The sequence below is a fragment of the Athene cunicularia genome (assembly GCF_003259725.1).
Source record: "Athene cunicularia isolate RWA chromosome 4 unlocalized genomic scaffold, athCun1 chr4_part3, whole genome shotgun sequence".
In the NCBI taxonomy this organism is placed as follows: Eukaryota; Metazoa; Chordata; class Aves; order Strigiformes; family Strigidae; genus Athene; species Athene cunicularia.
The window spans coordinates 15,481,467-15,502,205 of NW_020799100.1; the positions used below are offsets into that span (position 1 = coordinate 15,481,467).

Genomic DNA, 20,739 nt, shown 5'->3' on the forward strand with positions numbered 1-20,739 from the left:
AAAATTGAGACAAGTCTTCACGCTTAGATTTAGAACTAAGTAAATAACCAATGAATAATGTGATGGGTTTTGCCTGTCTATACTCTCTTTGTTACCACACCAATTTAGTTCATAACATCTCATGCAAAGAAGCACAAATCAGTGTATGGAATTGAAAACTTTGTACTGTAATTCATGTAAGCCATAGGGTGACCTTTACCACCTGATTCTATCTTTTTTAAGCTATGCCAAACAGCACAAGTTGTTTGAATGGTGAACAAAAGCAATACCATAGCTTATCCACCTACTCAGCAGTGGCATCAAAGAACAGACCACTGAAAGATATCTGCAGTTGCATACAGTCTGTCTGACTCCCAGGGTGTAAAACTCTGCTTCTATAAAAAAAAATATAGAAGGATGGTGAGATGATGAATGGCAAATACAACTTTTCAAATATACCATTCAAAATTTGCTTTTGCTGCTATATCCGTTAAGCAGCATTTGGAGAGAGGGAGGAATCTTGTGTATTTTTGAACTCACAAATGCTTGTAAATATATCCAAAGTTAAAAATAAATATTATTTACAGATAATCTTTATAATTGAAAAGCAGGTGATAATATTCTTATGAAAAGTACATTGCTTTCTTCCTTTAAAATACAACCTGAGATATCCGTATTTTACTTTTTGCCAGTTTCATTGACGTGTCTTCTTGAATTATTCTTAGGACATAATTTTGTTATGGATCAGTAGCATTATGACCACATGGAAAGAGAAGAGAAGCAAACTAACTCCTTACTTTAACAAAGAGACATGTAGCTGTATAGCTAGACATATAGCTATGCCACATAAATCATCTGTACTTTCGTTTTCGACAGAAAATGCACAAGATGTTGTACAGCATATTTTATACCTCTTGCCAAATGCAACACTGCGTATGGAAGAATTGGAGATCATTGCAAGTAAAGTTTCTGATATCGTAAGGCTTGCAGATATGAGCATGACACTTGCAGAGACTGTCTTGTATGTACTAAACTACATTTTGCTGCAAGAAACAGAAGATCAGACCATTAAGAAAATGGCCAATAGGTAAGTAAGATAAATTGCCCAGAAATGGCTTCCTAAGCTAAAATGGCACCATGGAGTAATTCATTCAGTCTATTAAAATATTACCACAAGAGTTAAGAATTTCTGTACTTGGATCTTAAACTCGTGTGTGGTTCTCGGCAGTAGATGATGGTTATTGTGTTGTCAACGGTGCTTTTACCAGAAGCAGTTCTGCAGATTCACCATGACAGCGTTGTTCTTTATGGGCACCTCAGTCTGGAGGCAGATGAGGGAGACTGCCCAGCTGCCGGCTCATCTCAGAGGTGATCTTCACAGCCCACCTGTGAGGTCTGTGGGCTGCTCAGCCTGGAGACATGTATTTGTTCCATCAGCACGCAGCCTGGAGTGCTGTACCTGCGCTGATAAAGGTTTTTCAAACATAGCTATTCAGTGTTAGACTTCAAAGTTACATTTAGAATCCAACATCCTTTACGTGATTCTCACACACGCTAAAATGGAGGTTGCTCGATTAACTTTAAAAGCATCTCTCGCCTTTGAGATCTTAAGGGTAACTCGACTACCTGTTTTTGAAATGCCTGGTTTCTGTTGCTGAGCAGTGCACTGTTCAGTAATCTACTGCCAGCCTTTACAAAGGCTAATGCAAGTACACAGAGTTTACTCATTTCTGATTTGGGGGCAAGACAGCTTACCCACTTCTCTCTGCATGGCCTGAACCTCCAAATAGGAAAGATTATTCTCCTTTGCACTGGCAAATCCAGTGCTAACCAACAGTGTAAGAGATGTAGTATTCATCATATTAAAAAGACTTTCAGTATTTCTCATTTTAAAGACTGTGCATATCTACAATTTTCTCTCATTTAATGTAAAACAATATTTTAATAAGAAATATTAAAATAAGAAATAACAAAATAAAAATCAAATTTCCACTTAAGTCCTAGGTGGGGTGTGGACTACACAACAGCCCAGCTGTTTGTACGGGACAGCTATGCATTGCCTTTTCAAACTCAGGAGTCCACAAGGAGGAGTAGCCAAAAATAGATTAGAAAATCTGCTGGAGAGAAATCACTGAGTAGCATCGTGATCCTTTTGGCTGTATGCTCGCTCTTCAAAGTCTACCGCACTGCAGTGTGCGGAGTGGGGGCTGTGATAGCTGCCAGCACTCAACACCTCTGCCTTCTCAAATAGGCTGTGGGTTTTTTTTTTTAAGTGAAACATCCATTACTTCAAATTCTTCTCCTGTGAAATGTAAGGTTTTAGGGACAAGGATGATATTCTAATAAGCCCCGGATTCCTGATTCTTAATGGAGATGGTGTTGGTATGTACAAATTACAATGAAAGCATCTTTACAAAGTTTTATGGACAGGACAATCTTAGGTGTTTTAATTTCTCCATAAATCAGAGCTCAGAAGAGCACAACAACCACTATGACAATACCTGACGAGTGCTAGCATGATATCCTCACAAGAGCTATTACACATCTTCTTTCAGGCCTCAGTAGAAATACTCAGTCCCAGATATTTTGAGGAAGTTGAACTCCAGACTTTGCAGCTCTAGGGCAGCTGTGGCTGAAAGGATCCCGTGGGGCTCCTTGTGTGTCTGGGACCAACGATGCATGAAGATAACACCAGACCCAAGAAGCACAGGAAGATTATCTTTTAGTCTGTCAGGGCCAGCTGTCATACACACTTTCAATAGAGTATTATCCCTTCTTGCATACTGCTGAATAGCCTTAAGGGTGGCCAAACAAGATGTGGAGCTGTCTTTGACTCTTTTAATAGCCATGACTATTAAACAACCCCAATTTACTGTTTCCTTTGGATTTCGGCCTCTTCTCTCTACTTAGAAAAAAAAACCAAAACCAAACAAACCACTGAGAGCAGGGCCCAGAAAGCCTTGAAATCTCCATCCTCGGAGATATTCAGAGCTTTACTGGACAAGACCCTGAGCAACTGACCTCTCTTTAAAGCACGCTCTGCCTGGGGGAGGTGTGGAGTTGGAGGACAAGCCTCCAGAGGTCCCTTGCAGACTAAAATATTTTGGCTCTGATATTTAACCTGAGGGTACAATTAGATCAAATTAGCAGGTTTTACAAGTTATTGCCTTTCAGGTGAAATGCAGTGTTTGACTGGGTGTGAATTTTGACTCTGGTCTTCCCAGAACCACCTTGTGCTGTCCCATCGGGAGGGTATCTCCCACCTGCCAGACTTTCAGCCTGCTGAAACATGCTAACTCAACTGCTTGCCATCACCTGACCCAGTGCCAGACAAAATGGCATCTACCCCAAAATGGACCCATTCTGCTCTAGTGATTGGTCCTTGTAATCATAAATCAGAGCAGAGGTTTTTAGCTGATTGCCTCCTGGATGCATATGATGAAGCCAGGAGAACTTTTCAAGAGATAGATATTTTTTTTTTTTCCTCTTGCTGTTGCTCTTGGTAAAGTATCCTGAAGACGACTGAGGAGATAGGCTATAAGGTGACTTACACTGGAAGAAATACGTCGGTCATAACCACTTCCTTGGCTTTGTTGGTGATGCGTCCAGATCCCAACGTGTTTGGAGGACTGGCCTTTGGTGTTACCTCCTATGACAGAGGCATGGGTCTCAAGGTGAGAGCAAAGTATCCCCTCAGGAACCACTGACTAAACCAGACAATCCTCCCTCTATTTTGTACCATTGTGTATTTGACCTGAGGAAGGTGGCTCTGAGCATGTCATATCTCTCTCCTGCAGATCAGTGTTCAAGAAAACCCTTTCAAAAAGGCCTTGGCCTCAGTGTTTTTGCCAAAATCACTGAAGAAATTCCTAGGGATTGAGCACTCTGACCCGGACAAGCATTCAAAGATCCAGTTTAAGTTTTTTGGCACTACATCACTCTTTGCGGTAATGCGATATCATTCTAACCTACATCCTTGGCTCTACAGCTCCTAACAAATGTTAACGTGGCAGTAATTGGTTCAGCTGTTCTTAGTGCGCACAGAAAAAAAAATCCCAACAGCGTCACCTGTTCCGGGCATATTTAGCATCAGACTGGTGGAACTCTAAGGAAAGTGCAGGGAGAATGTACCCAGGCGGCAAAACTTCCTCTGTGCCCATGATGCTCTGAGCGGTGTCTGTAGACCTTAGACTTTTTGTTCATTTTCTGTAGCTGATGTTATTCTAATACTTCTGTTCTGTAGGAAAGAATATACCCTAATCTTCCTCTGATAGTAAGCTCTTTCTTAAGGAATGTGCATAGTACATATCAACTATAATGAAAATAATTTCAAGATCTGTGTCTCCATTAAAATAATAGCAGCATTGATATGCAGCATTTAGGACTATTCTAGTACTTGTTTTCTTAACTTGGGGGTGGGTGAGTGTAATTTAAAAGGAAGACATTTCTTTTGGTACGATGGAGCATACAGTGTGCTGAGCAATGCTTTTCACACAGAAGCAGCATTCACAATTGTGTCTACTGTCTAATGAGCTTAATGATGTACAACTGGGTGTTTTGATGTACTGAAACAATTATACAGCTTTCTCAATCCAGCTGATGCATCTGAAACTCTGTTCTGCTTCAGCTGATGTGAAGACTGTCCCTGAATTTGCAACTAACTACATTTTCTAATGAATTAGCAAGGAGCTAAATTACATCAGGCATCCCATGGTGTCTAGCTGATTGTCATTTCCAATAAATACAATTTTTAAAAAATGGAAGGAGGGAAGAGCTTGGATTTTTTTTTTTTTTTTTTTTTTTTTTTTTTTTTTTTTTTTTTTGCATGCATGTGTTTTTCCACTGCAGGATGACAGTTTAACGAAGGAGATGTTGAATACTTACGTTGTGAGTGCCAGCATTGAAAACGCATCAGTTCAGAACCATAATGAGCCTGTGATTATTACTCTTCAGCACATAGTCCAAAATACGGTAGGATGTGTTCATTTCATCAGAGATGTGTTGAAGTAGAGCCTAAGTTCACTTACCTTTATAATAAAATAGCAACAGGACAAATAAGCTTAAAACCTTTTGCTGCCTGACATCTCCATGATGTATCAACCAAAACATTGACAGACCACACAGATCTCGGTGTTTAATTCCCACAGGTTAGTAAAGCTTGTGTCTCCACTCTAAACCCATGCTTCACGGTAAGGGGCATTTTAATTGTTTCCTTGGTTTGATCTGGGCATTTTTTTTTTTCAAGGAATAGTTTACTTTCTAAAAAAATGGCAAGTTTTGGGTGTGACTGAAATGATTTGTAGTTGCTCTGAATTCAGCAAATCGTTTTAGTCACCAAAAGGGGTAAATTTCAAAGAAATCAAAACATTGCATAGATGTTTTCAAAAAGAATTTGCTTTGTTTTGTACCAAAATGATGTTTTGGAACTCAAATCTATCTTGAATTATTTTTGATGGGCATAGGTCAAATTTGTTGACTCAGTTGCACCTTAACATTTTTGTGTTGCAGCTGTTTATGGTCCAGCCTCCACACGAATATATCGCAAACCCAGGGAAAAACAAAATTATTCAATAAGATGAATCTGAATTCAAGTTAATAAGATGAATTTGAATTCAAGTTAATAAGATGAATTTGAATTCAAGTTAACGACAGCTCGAAAATGCTGCTGTTATGGCAATATGCTCTTTCCATCCAGTTCTAGCAAATAATACATACGCAGAAATTTCATCTAGATATCCCCTCTCTTCTATCATTTTTACTCCACCAGGCCATCTGGCACCTCTAAGATTTTTTTTTTCCTCGACCTTTTAAAAATATACTAATTAAATGTTTAATGAGATATCATCCTAACCTACATCTTTGGCTCTCTGCCTAATTATATACAGATCACACGTCTTAACAGCTTATCTGTTAAGATGGCTTCCTGTAAACTCTGTCTTTATTAGACTTTATTAATAATAAAAGAAAATGAATCTGTGCCTTGGGAAAGTTTGCTGCAGCATTGTGAGTAATAAACTAGAATGTCCCCAAGGGAAAACATTGCATCAAATACCCATTTAAATCTGTTCAGCTGTTTGCAATACGCAGGCAAGCTTCATTTTCTCTTAGGTATCTTCCCTGTCTGGTTTCAGAGACAGTGGAAACACTGAAATTCTAAAATAAAGGTTTTCTTGTGTTGAGAACTGGTTTTGCTTTCTACTGTATAAAATTTCAGGTTGTTATTCTAGGTCTTAGTCATAACTTGAATTTCACCAGTAATTCGATGTGACATCTCAGATACCACATGAACCCAATGAGATCAGACACAGGAACTGGGCTAAACTGGACAACTTGTCAGATCCTCTGCTGTCCTTAAAAGACAACACAAGATACAGAAAGACTGGGAAAACTGAAAATCACTGACTCCCAGGATTTCCCTTAGTAAAGGGAAAGGCAAAAATTGAGCCCCTCTGGCTGGCTTTCAGTGCCACGGGTGAGATGGCTGATACCCCACATGGTTCCCAGTGACCAAGTGTCCGACTGCTCCTGAACTGCTGGCATCTCCAGGGACCTGCAGACCCTCTGCAGCACCACCATGCAGATAATGGGCTTTCAGTGCAGAGGGAATCAAATCGAACTGCATTAGTTATAAACCCTGATTACAGGCAAAATGCACCGTCTGCAAGTGTACAGACGTACTGAATAAATGTCACAGCTTCCTTTTTCTTTGCTTTCAGGGTAATGCAGCAGTGCAGTGCGTCTTTTGGGACTTCTGGAAAAACAGTAAGTGTTATTTACAGAGCTGTCACGCTTGCTCTGTCACCAGCCTCACAGAGCCTTTGGCTTCTTGACACTGCAGCTTGAAACCTTGAGGCTGTCTGTGTCGCTGGCTTCCACTGACATTGATACCTTGGCAAACGGTGTTATTACGAGGGGATACATGCCTGGCATTGTACAGTGCTGCATCTACATGAATAAGAAGACTTAGTTTTAAAAAAAAGAAGCAGAAATTCAATGAAACGTCAGATAACCTTACACTTCAGGGAAGCCAGTGGTGGCTTTGCTGTCGTCAAGTCTTGAATATGGCTCAGGTAATCAACAGACACAGAAAGAGAATTGTGTACTGGGTCAGCCCAGAACATGTGGGAGAGGTTTTTCTCTGCAATTATTGGTGTTAGAATAGATATATTTTTTTTTCAGTCAGAAGCTTAGCTTCTGAATATGTCATACACATCACATAAATAGGGTCATCAATTTAATCTTACCAGGGAAGATGCAACTTTTTCAGTGCTACACTCTGCCTAAACAAATCCTCTGCCCTGTAAATATTTCTTGCCTTCTGTGTTTCCACATCCTGCAGCATAATCTAGTCCAGAGCACTTTTCCTTACCTTTCTGCTTTCTCTGTGTGCAGGCATGTAAATGACTTTAAATATTTCTTCATTCCATCAAAGGCTTTCATCCAAGTTTTGAGGTTCTGAGGCAACCATATAAGATGTGTTCCTGTGTGAAATCTCACTCGTGTGCTGTTAAATGACCCTGCAATCTGTACTAACTTGAGCTCATATTCACACATTCTACATGCTGCAGAGCTATAAATGACTGAGCATGACTAACTCTGCTTAAAAATCCTTTTTTCTCTATTACACAGATGGACTGGGTGGTTGGAATACATCGGGGTGTGAAATGGAATATACAGATATGAATTACACAATCTGTTTTTGTAACCATCTTACCCATTTTGGAGTCCTACTGGTAAGTACTCTGTGAATCATCTCCAAAAAAGTCCCGTGGCACTAAACAAAGTCATCGCTAGTTTTGGGGAGAGATGGGAGATTTATATCTATACAGCCTGTTAGATATCTGTAATTTTGCCAAAATCAGTAATAACAAACAAAAGAGTTACAATAATTTTTATGGTATAAAGTCTTCTAAATGTCACTTTCTTCAAGGCAAATTTTACAGATGTAGCTTGTACTTCTTTGCAATGTAACTTAATCAACATTAATGTGTTGTGTTCTGCACTGGAAATACTATGTTAAATTTATCACCTGTCAGTGGCAACTAATGACACCTTTCTGAAAGTTTTATCTACTCTCCCTCGGAAAGGGAAGTTTGATATAAATACAGGAGATGTCATTAACTATTGTCTCTTATTTCTCTGTAATGCAGAGAAAACTGCCTCTAAAAGTTGCATGTCAGAAAGTAAGATGACTGCCTGAGATTGGGCTGCAACAAATGCAAAGTGATAGGCAAGTTCAAAGCAAAGTGAGGAGATTAAAGGTGTCTAATCCCAGTGGGATACAACCTACGTGATGGAGTAAGGTCATCCCTTGGCCTTCAGATGCTTGCTCAGCTTCCCCTAGAATTCAGCATCACCCTGCTCCGAGAGGCATGAAAGCTCTCCTTGGTAGTAAAAATGTGACTTCCACAGGAAGGAATTTAGATGTTACAGACTTCAGACAACGTGCTAAAGTTTCCACTCAAGCAAAAAGAATTCAGTCTGATTTTAAGATCTCACCTCTTCTGCATTGCCACTTCAGGGACCAGCACAGTTACAAGTATATAACAGCACCCTTGATTGTACATCAGAGATGTAGGTTACTAGTCTGAGGTTTGAAGTTTCACCAAATAGAAGAGAAACTGTAGCTGGGAACAACAATATCCTCTCAATATTACTCCTGGAAGCAGCTGTGGAGAAGAGGGCCCAGCCTCCCAGCTGATCTTTGCAGAGGGATGCTTTCTGGACATGCAGGATCCTCCCAGGCTCTAAGACATTTAGCAGGTTTGTGCAGTTCCCAAGCGTGGCAGCTGCCAGGGAAACAAGTAGAGTCTCTAGAGTCTCTCTTACAAAGACAGTTTCCAAATCCTTGTTGAATTTGTGGCTTCTGAAGTACAGCTTTTCTAGCCTCACAACTTAATACTGGATACTTTAAATACTGCATATTTTTACTAGTTTGGATATTGTAGGACTATACAATAAGAAACACACAAAAATATTAATGGAAACTCTCCAGTGAGCAGAACAGAAATCAATTTCTTTATCAATGTGAAAATGTAGAAAGCAATTTTATCTGTTATGGCAAACCACTGTGATTCTTTATCTTGTGACATAGGACTTGTCCCGGACAGAGATAGATATCACACATGATCGTATATTAACTCTGATAAGCTATGCAGGATGTGGTACTTCTTCCCTGTTTTTGGGTATAACACTGGTGACATATCTAGCCCTTGAGTAAGTGTGATCCTTTTTCTTATATTGCTTTTAATATTTTAGCAACAATGAATTTGCAGCAGCTATCAAAATGTTTGGTAGTATTTGATGCTGTGATGCGTAAGAGGGAAGACCGTGAGCAGACAGTATAAATATTGCTTTATTTTGATCTGTGACTGTGGTGAAATGAGAGGGATTCAAATATTCATGTTTCAATACAAGCACTAGACTGAACTGTTCAGCAACTTCTACGTCCCTAAATTTCTGTCATTTCATAAATTTACCCATAGGTATGGGTAAGATATCATGTAGAGAATCTGGAATATTCCCTGTATATAGACTGTACATTGGATGATATCAGTAGTAAAATAAGGAAACTTTTCTCTTGCTCTCGGTCCTTCTCGTGTTTTGTCTTTTGGGATAGGTTTCGTTTTATACTGTGTGTGCCAGTAGCTCCTAGACTTAGGTAACCATGGGGGCTTTCATAATCCAGTAATATTGCAGTAACAGTAATATTTGATGCAGTAGTAAAAAGATGATGTTAAGTCTGTCTCTCCTCCACCAAGTGGGAAAAACCCAGCAGGTCTCCATGTGTACAGAAGCTCTGCTTTTTCAGGCTGGGAGATCTCCTTCAAAAACACACTAGTGATGTGATATAAAACACTAACGTAGACACGACAGTTTACAATATGACAAATACACATCTGGGCTACTTCGCATTAGTGAATGCACTCAGCAGAACTCATGCAATGATAACCCTGCAGACTTTCCCCTTCTTTTTAGAAAGCTGCGGAGAGACAACCCTTCAAAAATCCTGCTCAATCTTTGTGCTGCACTGCTGATGCTGAACATGGTTTTCCTCACCAATTCCTGGCTGTCCTCATTCAACCAGCCAGGTCTCTGTATCACTGTGGCCGTGCTCCTTCACTATTTCCTTCTTGCAGCTTTCACATGGATGTGCCTGGAGTCTGTTCATTTTTACTTGGTTCTTGTCAAAGTTTTCAATGTTTATGTCCCAAAGTACATCCTAAAATGCTGTATTGCTGGCTGGGGTAAGTGGGTTTATTCTCCACTTCTGTGCTTGTTAACTTCTCTAAGATAGGGACACATTTGCAAAAGCAAGTTAGGACACTGAGCTAGTAGAAATGTGGTGCACACCCTGATCCCTAAGGATGGATTTCTTCCCCCAGGCAGGTTTAGTTTAAGTTTCTTCTGCCCACAGAGACACTCACAGAAAGTGCCTGTTGCTCCCTGCACAGAATCACATGCAAGGAAAGGCGAAAGTGGGTGTAAGGAACTGCTTTCCCTACGCCTCCTGCTCTTTACAGGAATGATTTATCATGGTACCTCATGTCTGTGGGTGTGCCTAAGGATGTATGAGCTGCCCACAGCCTTCATCCCTGCATTGGTGATGCTCCGAGGTGATTCTGATCTCCTTCTCCAGGCCTCGTGTCCTTGCCTGCCATTCTATGCGTGATTTCCCCATGGAGGGTGGGTTGGGCTTTCATTCATCGCTCTCCTGGGGACTTCACTGATTCACCTTTCCTCCCAGTACTGAGCATCAGAGACTTGCTTGGGAGAAATGTAGCAAAAAGGACCCAAAATGCTGGCTCAGCTGTTAGAAAAAGTGTTAGCAGAGGCACTGACCCAGAGCAGGATTTGGTCTGTATTTATGGGGGGCCGTTAGGTGTGTTTTAAAGGGGTTTTTAGGCTTTTGAATAGTGTGTAGTGTATCATGATCTCTGTCTTTAGATCTGATATCACACGTAATTGTTCTCAGCTGCAGCCATCCATGATGATGGTGTAGGCAGCAGCCGTTCCCAACAGAAAAGCCAGAACTGAAAGAAGTATGGGAAATGGGAAATGAGTGGAAGGGAAGACCGATAAAACACTGTCTGGAAATTGTCTGCCTCTGTCAGATCTTAACACAAAATGCTGTGGTCTGCTTATCTTTTGACACTCTGCTTTTTGTAATAATCAGTTGGTTTTATTTTACCAGATTGGGTCCCTTCTGGAGATGTTTGAACACTCATAAACATTTTGCAAACACAGATATTTTCATGCCTACTCATTTGTAATTTATATAAATAAGGAGATTAAACCTGCTACGCCACACATGTAATTACACTCATTTCAGAAGGAGCTTCAGGGGTAGAGTTTGATCCTAAGATGTACATGTCTGCTGTTCTCATCAGAGATTATCTGACATCTTTCCATGTTCTTCGCTTTTTCTTTCTAATCTAATTTTTTTCTCTTGCCTTCCATATCAGGAATACCAGCTATTGTAGTTACTATTGTGCTCATTATAAATAAAGACTTTTATGGCAATGGATCACATTCTGAGAGCAATCCCTTCAGCAATTTGTAAGTATAATACTTTAAACATTTTACTGGTCACCAGAGAATCTTAAAGACATAAGAAGTAACCAGAAAGCAACAACTTCTCTCTTGCTTTTGTCTTTTCTCACCCATCTTAACACTCTCCTTTTAGTGGTTCTGGTTCATTGTATAATTTTGGATGGATGGTTACAACATGGAGTAACTCTGACATCAGCAGACTGGGCTGGAGGACAAGGGAGGGTTTCTGCCAGTCAACTCCATTTTACTTTCTGGAAAATCTCTTTCTTTATATCACATTAACTGAGTACAGTGGAACATCTGTATATGTTCCTGCATGTTCTAGATTTCTGGCAAAACCCAAAGGCAGAATCATTGCTCTAGTTTTTTCCACATTTGCTTCTGATTTTTTTTTTTAAATGTCCATTCACATACTGTCTCTTCATAGTTTCAAATTCTTTAAATCAACCTCCGCTCTTTTCCAGTGAGAAAACACCTCAATCTTTCCTCCCCTTTTTCACCTGCTTTCTGTTTAGCAGAATCTGTTCATTTGTTGATGAAGATTACCTAGAATATTTGAATTGTATCCCATCAGAGAGGCAACACACACTCATGACACCTCAGAGGGAAAACTGTTACCCATCTCCAGCAAAAAGCAGTGAAACTCACTAATTTATGTCTGAGAAAAAGTGAACCAGTGCCCATCTCTGTGCTATACTATTATTTAGACTTCCAATTAAGTTGTATTTAACTTGGTTTTCCTAGTGTGCCTTTGTGTGTATACATCAAGCTGTGAAACAACTGTCAGGTTTATCTGAATTTGGCAGAAATATCAAAGTCTCAAAGTTACTGAATTTCTATAACATCCATAAAAAAGGCAAGTAGAGAGATTCTGTGAATGTCCTCATTTGGGGAAAGTAATGGGTGTTACGGAATATCCCTTACTAGGTACTGGAGAACCATACAGGACACTTACTCTGGAAACGAGGCTTCATTAGTTTCGCCGCTCACAAAACTCCTTACTGAATACATACCTTCCTTTCTTGCAGTTGCTGGATTCAGGAGAACATAGTGTTTTACATGTCCGTTGTGGCCTATGTCTTCTTAATATTTTTGATGAATACAGCCATGTTCATCACTGTTCTCCTTCAAAGCCACTCTATGAAGTCAAGGATACAAAGGAGATCTAGATTCTGGAAACGGGGTTTTCTTCAAGACCTCAAAAGTGCTTTCAGCTTGATGTTTCTTTTGGGCTTAACTTGGAGTTTTGTCTTTTTTGCCTGGGGACCAGTGAGGATATTTTTCTTGTATCTCTTCAGCATCTTTAACACCTTGCAAGGTAACTTCTGAATGGAGTACTGCTATAAATACAACAGTTTAGGGCTGTGGAATGGAAATAAATTTGTAACATCATGTACGATAGTCTAACAATCAATCAGTCAGGATGACAGTGTTGTTTAATAGCATTGCTGTGATATACTATTAAAGACATGAATTCATGCCTTTGAAATATGGGTCCCTAAATGCCTCTTACAGGAGCTGACACAATTTCATCTGAGCATAAAAATGGTTGTGAGAATCTACAGTGACTTGCAGATTATTCTTATACAAATCTGCCACTAGCTCTTCCCATTACCCTTTCATATGCACAAAGGACTCTATAGTTCTGGGCCAACATGATGCTGGCCCAGGGACCACCTCTCTCCCCATACATAATAAACCAGTAACTAAGTGGCATACAAAAAGTTTACAAAAGGGACAGAAGGTTGGAGAATCCACCTGAAAACCTGTACATTTCTCTTCTTACTTCTTTAGGGTTCTTTATCTTTGTGTTTCACTGCCTAATGAAGGAAGAAGTAGTGAAGCAGTGCCGAGTACACTTTTGCTGGGGAAGATTTCATCTGAGTAATTATCCTGGTAAGCATCGAGGGGGTTTGTTTAGCTGGATTTGTAAGTCTTTGCCTGCTACTGGCATCACATTTGTTCTATGTTAAGAAATAAGGCTCCCCTCAGTAGCCTTTCTGTACTGCATTGGGTAATTGTTCTTTAATAGGTTTTTGTCCTCTTCCATTAACTGCTTATATGATATGATGATGGAGTGACAGCATGCAGTAAAAAGCAGATTTGCAAGAAAGATTTCAGCTTGGTCTCTAATTCTGTTCTCGCATGCCATTCAGTGTTTTCTTATGTGAGCTATGTTTTTGGTGGCCTTCCAGTCTTCATAAAGCCAAGATCCAGAACTTTATACAGGATATTGGACATACTAGTAGCTATTTTTTATATGCAGGATCTGGGCTTGCCCAGCCTGGGAAGGGGAAGGCAGATGTAATTGTTGTCTTTGGCTATCTGAGGGGTGGTTATAGAGAAGAGACAGACTCTTCTCAGAGATGCACAGCAAGAAGACAAGAAGCAACAGACATAAGTTGCAGCTATGGAAATTCTCGTTATTTATAAGGAAGCACATTTTTTTCACAATGAGGGTAGTTAAATAGGTGGCAGTGGCCCAGAGAGGTGATGGAGAGAGTCTCTCTCCTTGGAGAGTCAAAATTCAGCTGGACAGGTGCCTGACCAGCCTGATCCAACTCTGTGCAGGAGTGAAGGTTGAATACTCCCAAAGGCCCCTTCCAACCTAAATTATTCTAAGATTCTGCTATCTACCAGCTCAGTAAGAAATAACATGTGCAATGGCTTATTCTGGGCTACCCCAGTAATGTTGATTTTTCATAGAAACGTGAAAGAATTTAATAACTTCAGTACCTCTGGGTGTCTATCAGAATTGGTAAGAATGTGTAGAACAAAGGAGAAGCTAAATCAGTTCAGTCTTTTCAGGAAACCAGACTGAAAATCCTGTATTAACACAGCAGTCCCATGCATTGTGTGCTGCTGAGGAATGTGTAGTTTTGCATTTGCATCCAGCAAGAATGCTCTAAGTAGCATGTTAGAGTATTCTCCCTTGAGCATGAGTCAGAGGGATGCTGTATGACACAATAAGGGTAAGGCTGCCATTCCTCTCCTCTGTGTACCTCCTTTATTTTTTAGTATGCCCTTATCCAAATTAGTATTACTAGACTGGGTCCCTAAAGGGGAAATAGAAGACTGAATTGGTGGTATCCAGCTCCACTTGCACAAGTGTGACAGACCTAGTGTGATAATTAACAGCAGGAATTGTGCACTGTGCTGCACGGAGACCCATGGCTTCAGGGTAGGTACGAGGTTGGCACAAGAAACAGGCCCAGACCTTTCTCCTCCCTGGTCTCTAGTAGTGTGAGATGTGACACCCACACAGAATTTTATTCCCGTGCCTTCCACTCTTTGGTTTCAGACTGGAGTGGGTCAGGTGCAACTGCTGGATCTACACCAAGGCATTTAAACCACAAATCACCATCCCAGGCTTTGTGGAGTCTAAATTCCAATGGAACAAGTTCAACTTTCAGTGGCTCAGATTTCCTTCCCAGGACTTCTCCGGATATAAATTTTAGGATTGGTAAGAAAATCGGTGTGTACTGCATAGACGAGAATGAAACAGGTTTCGTATGGTGACTCACAAGTCCCAACTAGTGGAAATAAATGGGAAACCTTCCACTGCTTAATCTGTGCAAGACTTCAGTTTGGGGTTAATGGCCTCATTACAGGTGGCCTTTGTTGTACTAAGGAAAGTAATAAAGCCCTTAAGGTCCTGCTATGGCTCTTCTCCAAAAGCAAGGGGACTCTGCTCAGCTTCCACCTTAGGTACCTAAGAGATATTCCAGCCTGGACCAGCTGGCTGGCATTCTCACCAGCCCTACTTCCAGTTGGGAGCACTATAGTCTATCATCTCATGCGTTCCCAAAAGAGTGAAGATCTTGGGGATTACAGAAAACTGAACAGGACGTGCTGTGAGCCTGTTTAATCCAGAAGAATCCCAGCAGGAGGCTTTGCCTTCCAAGATGAAGAAACCATTGCAGACTCATATTCTGAAAAAAGGAAGGCTTTTTCCTAAGCACCCAACATTCCTGGTTGTTTTTTGGAAAGAAACTGATTTCTGATATTTCCCCAAAGACATTAAATCAGTGAGTTCTGCATAGACAGGTTTCTTTCTAAATATCTATATTAAACCAAATTGTTATAATGCAATATTTTCTCTAATTCTTTTCCATAGCTGAAGTTCATTACAACCCCAGTGCTGTATCTCCAGAAGATGGTGAGACCAAACATTCTTGTTCACGAAGAATGCCACCCATGGATACAGGGCTGCACTATCCACAGAAAGCAAGATTTTTTCATTGATACTGAATTTGTTTTCTTCTGATTATCTAATGATGATTCTCTTTTGTGGCATGTAGAAATAAACACTGACCTACATAATTACTTCTACTGTACAGTTATCACTGAACACAATTACAGAGCTCCGTGATTCAATTCTCTAGGCTTCAGTGGCGTGTCAGTACTGACCAGATAAGGATCTGATCCCCCCGTGTTTCCAAGATTAGCCCCCATGTTAAACAGAGACTAAAAACATAATCAGACCTTCTCACACTTTGTCCTCTTTTTTTTTTTTTTTTCTCTTTACACCCTCCTGCCATCCCTCTGCTCCCTTATTCATCTGATACTTATCATCAGAACCTAGTACCCATAATACTGAGTTTCAAGTCATATTTTTGAGCTTGTTGTCTCAGGCATGGACACCTAGGTTCTTCAATCAGTATCTTCCTTTACTTTCTCTGAGATGGACTTTGATCAACTTATACATTAAGAAATTAGACGCATCTTTCCAAGATGTTCCTTTCAGTTTATGATTTTATTTTCATACATGCTGGCACTGCTGACTTGGATTTAGATCTCTAAAGAGATATAGATGCATGTTTAAATGTTTGAAAATGTTGCCCAGTACCTTCAAATGTAATATGGAAACAAGAAAAACTGAAATTCCCACCTCTAATGGGTACTCATGTGTCCCATATAGGTTTCAGATTACCTCTTTTGAAAAAAAAAAAAAAAAACCCAAAAAAACCCCAAACAAACAAACAAAAAAACCAAAAGTGGAACAATAGCAGATAAAATCCTACTGCCTTTGGAGGTGGTGACTAAGAAGTTCACCCTTTAGTAATACTTTGCCGTGAATACAGCAGAATGTAAACTCCATTTCATAACATCACAAGAGAAACTTAATTGTGTTTGAATTGGTAACTTGCCTGCTCAATCACATCCTAGTTTCAGCTTTTAATGCCTTTCTCTGCATCATTCAAGTAAAGATTTTTTGGTGATTGCTAATATAGTAAAATACTAACCTGCACTGATGACAGAGAAGCAGAAAAACATAATGGAGCAATGTCTTAGAACTGGTATGTATGATAGCAAATACAAAAGGTTCTTTCATTCTGTGAATAACTCCTACACAGCAATTAGTGGAAAAAGATGAATATTTCAATGTACAGTAGCTACAGCCAGCCTACTTGAAATTAGACAGATCACCTTCAGTTCCTTGGCTTTCTGGGAGAGATGTTAGCATTAATACCATGCAAACAAGTTCCACCTCATACCCACTTGAAATTGCTTTCAATGAGAAAGAAATTTAATATAAAATACAGTTCAACTATTATCCTCCGCCTTTATTCTTTATTTGCATTAGTAAACTCTTTGTTCCACAATGCTGCTGAATACAAGTTTTCCTGCTTTGCACATGGAAGCAGGACATGCCGTGTCACGGTGCTTCATGCTAAAGCTGTGCCTGACTCCCCTCGTGCCCCTAATCTGGCTGCTGCACGCCCCAGGGAGGGGCCTGGGAGGGTAAGGAAGAGGGCTGCGGAGCTCTTCAGAGAAACCGGAGCTTTAGTCCTCCCCCGAGTTCCTTTTACCTCAGTTTGTCTATGTTATGATATCGCTAAGTCTAGGTGGATGGACAGTCTGACCTGTTTCCTTCTCTACCACCCTGCTCTGACCCTCATCCTTCATGCAGTATTTCTTTCTGCATACAATTTACAGGACAGAAGGTAATAAGATTAAATTTAGACTACACATTAGGTAACAATTTCTAATTTAAGAAAAAAAGTGGTCTAAAGAGCACATGGAATTGCCATCACTGCAGATCTTAAAAACCACTCATAGTGATAAGACAAATATCTGTCAGAACCGGTGTAAATAAAGTTGATTTTGTCTTAGGGCAAAGGATGGAAGGTAAGACCTGTTGAAAGTCCTCCCAACTCTATTTTATATTACTCTAATTTAAAATAAAAAGACAGAAAAGGAGGCTTCATAAGAGAGCAACATGAGACTGGCCTTGTCTCCTGCATACTCTAATTGTTTTATTACATTCCTGATAAAAGATGAAATGTACCTTGGCTTTCTAAAGTTTTTGCTAAATGTCCTCATAATATTATAAAATGATTAGGAGCAACAAAGATCTGGATAGAAACTGGACAAGCAGTGAGAAAAGTGATAGAACACTTAAGACTTCTCTGAGAAATGGTGGGAAACGCCATTCCTTGGGCAGATCCATCGGTGTGTTTCCTGCTTCGGAGGTGTAATAGTGGGAAGAAGAGCAGGCTGTACGGATGTCAGGTCTCCATTCTTGCTACTCTTTTTTTTTTTTTTTTTTTTTTTTTTTTTGCTATTCAAAAAGCAAAATCTGGAAGTAAATTTTTAAAAACCTGTCAACATGCTTGTGTAAAATGCCAAGTGCTAATTGTTCTGGGAAGGCAGTTAGCTTACTTCCACTCTCCATCATATGCCTAATGGCTTTTCCAGTTAAACAGTGTATCATTTATGTTTCAAGCATGGCATTGTTTAGGTTGTCAGCCAGAATGAAGATGTGTAATTTTCTTTGGGCTGAAATAACATCTTCCACACCAGCACCATTACATTTGCTCTTCTCCAACATATCTACACTGACATTCTGTCACAGAACTGTGCATTGATGGTTTTCACAGGGAGAGGACACGCGCAAAGACAAATCTAATAAAAATTGCTATGTGCTTGTGATTCACATCCTAATAACTTTAAGTGATGGGAACAGCTTCCGCAGGTCTGGCTTGAACATGACCTGACGGGCAACGGTGCATTACCGACACAAACACATCCTCCTCCCCACGGTTTTCATCGTATCAGTTGACTCTGCTCACTCTCTGAGAAAGCAGCAATCTAAAAGCTCCTTTGATTGCTAAGTCATTTTCATTTACTCCTAGACTGCTTATTTTTAGCAATATATAATATACACCAAGAAATGTGTGCTCCATTTTAAACCAATGAGAGAAGGATTTCTGAAAGTATATTTATCTAAGGCAATCATTTGATGTCAGATCTCAGTGGGTTGTTAACAATAGGTTAGACAACGCAAAAGGAAAAAATATATGATAGTAAAATCACTGCAGCAGCTGTGGTGACTCGGGCAAAACCCTCCCCACTCCCATCTTTACTCCCATATTTAGACCAGCACACAACTCCACCACCCTTCATACTAAGGTGGTGCAGATCCAAGGTCTAGGCAGCTCACTCAAGGGTCCCTGGAGACTTTTGATGCCTCCTCATGGACAAGTGGCTAAAGCTGCCCTTTAGCTCAATGTATGTACAGCACTTTGATAACGATGTGATAGATAAATATTACACAGGATAACAGTTAAAGGTCAGTACAGCTTGTTTAAGTTTTCTTCTGACGGTTTATGAATCTCTGTTAGTGGTTAGCAATACAGGTTAGCAATACTTACGCCCAAGATGTGTAATTCTCTCTAAATTTAGCAGGCAGTTATTATTGGGACAATGAAAGAAATGACATTATGAGAAATGATTTGAGATGAAAAATCAAAATACTGGGAAGATAATTACCTATTGTGTAAGATGATTGTTCTTAATGCATAATACTCTGTGCTTTTAGGTATCAGAAAGTATTTAGCATGTAATGGCGCTCTAACAGTTTTAAATTAAATGTATCATTGAGAGTTTCAAGGATGCCCAAAAGAATGATGCTTGCTATATTACTTTATTGCCTCATTGTTCTTGTAACAGCAGAAATTCAAGAACACATTACAGTGCTTGTTTTCCTCTCTTTTCCAAGAAACGACACCAGTATTTCATTGGCCATTCCAATACTGAAACTGGCTGAGGAAACTCTTGTAAAAGGATGCTGGAAGGGATGTAAGAATGGAGAAACAGGTTAAAAGGAACATGAAACTGTTGATTAATGTCAGCATTTGAGATCCTTGAGATCCCCTAACTCCACTGAATAGTCTTGATACAGACATCGTAACAAAACCAGAAGCTATCTTTTTAGATTTCAACCAAGCAGATAATCCATCTTGTGGCTGTATTGCTGAATGCTGCTCCTGACAGCTCATCTGAACTGACCTTCCATCTCACCTTTGTAACACTGAGGGCTGGGATGGTGTTATTTTTGCTCCTAAACGCGCTGCTAAGTTTTGTGGTATTTGAAAGTGTAACTGGATAGCTCATCTTCAGTTCTAAAGAACAGGGATGCAGTTCCAATCAAACATTATTGCAGGATTTGATGGCCTGAGTCTCAGTGCCTGCACAGCTCCTTCTGCCCTTGATGTAGAATCAACTCCACACAAGTGATAGGGAGATTAAACCAGTAATAAACCAATGTATTTTTCTCCTAAATGGGTAATCTTTGACAATGAATAGTTATACTCTTCTACAAATGTGACAAAGCCAAGGAAATTGTCATTAAAGATTCCTAAAAATATATTTTCCTAACTTTTAATTACTTGGTAGTTGTTTTGTCTCCAACTGCTGAGGACACTGGGCGATGGTAAAAAATCAAAATACAGGAGAGAAATGTTCCCACTTAGGGTGAAAAACATCAGATTGATGTTCAGACACCAAAACCAAGCACTTGTGCTCACCAGATGAAGAAATCCAGCACAGGCAGTGCCTTATGGAACCTCCCTCCCCGCTGCCTGACACTTGTAGCTCTAAAATGGATGCCTGGCGAGATGGGGAGGTGATGTTCTCTCTGCTTAGAGAGGGACTCAGATGTAGCGGAAGGAAATGACTCATTCCCGTTCTCACAGTAGGACAGAGTAGAACTGGAAACAGCCCTGGGTGTGTTAGTAATTTGCTCTAAACATGGGCCGCTGTTTCTGACATCGACGCTCACTCTGGGTGTGCATTCAAGCTTCCCTATTTAATACTTGCCTGCCTGAACACTAGAAAATGGATTGGGAACAGTCACACAAGTCATACAGACCATCAAATGGCTGTCAGATAAAAGCTTCATTCTCACTACTGACATGAGTT

At 40.0% G+C, this 20,739-nt stretch overlaps 1 protein-coding gene and 1 long non-coding RNA gene across 2 annotated transcripts; both read left to right on the top strand.

The window, feature by feature from the left end:
• Positions 1 to 914: 914 nt before the first annotated feature.
• ADGRG4 (adhesion G protein-coupled receptor G4) lies at positions 915 to 13,054 on the top strand. Its single transcript, XM_026848810.1, has 11 exons — positions 915 to 1,066; positions 3,488 to 3,653; positions 3,777 to 3,926; positions 4,828 to 4,950; positions 6,696 to 6,741; positions 7,609 to 7,712; positions 9,074 to 9,195; positions 9,958 to 10,226; positions 11,445 to 11,538; positions 12,561 to 12,677; positions 13,048 to 13,054. Exons 1-11 carry the CDS (start codon positions 915 to 917, stop codon positions 13,052 to 13,054), a joined length of 1,350 nt encoding a protein of 449 aa, XP_026704611.1.
• Positions 13,055 to 13,340: 286 nt separating this feature from the next.
• On the top strand, positions 13,341 to 15,785 carry LOC113480106. Its single transcript, XR_003398430.1, has 3 exons — positions 13,341 to 13,428; positions 14,834 to 14,995; positions 15,650 to 15,785. It is a non-coding gene; the product is annotated as an uncharacterized LOC113480106 (long non-coding RNA).
• The last annotated feature ends 4,954 nt before the right edge of the window (positions 15,786 to 20,739 follow it).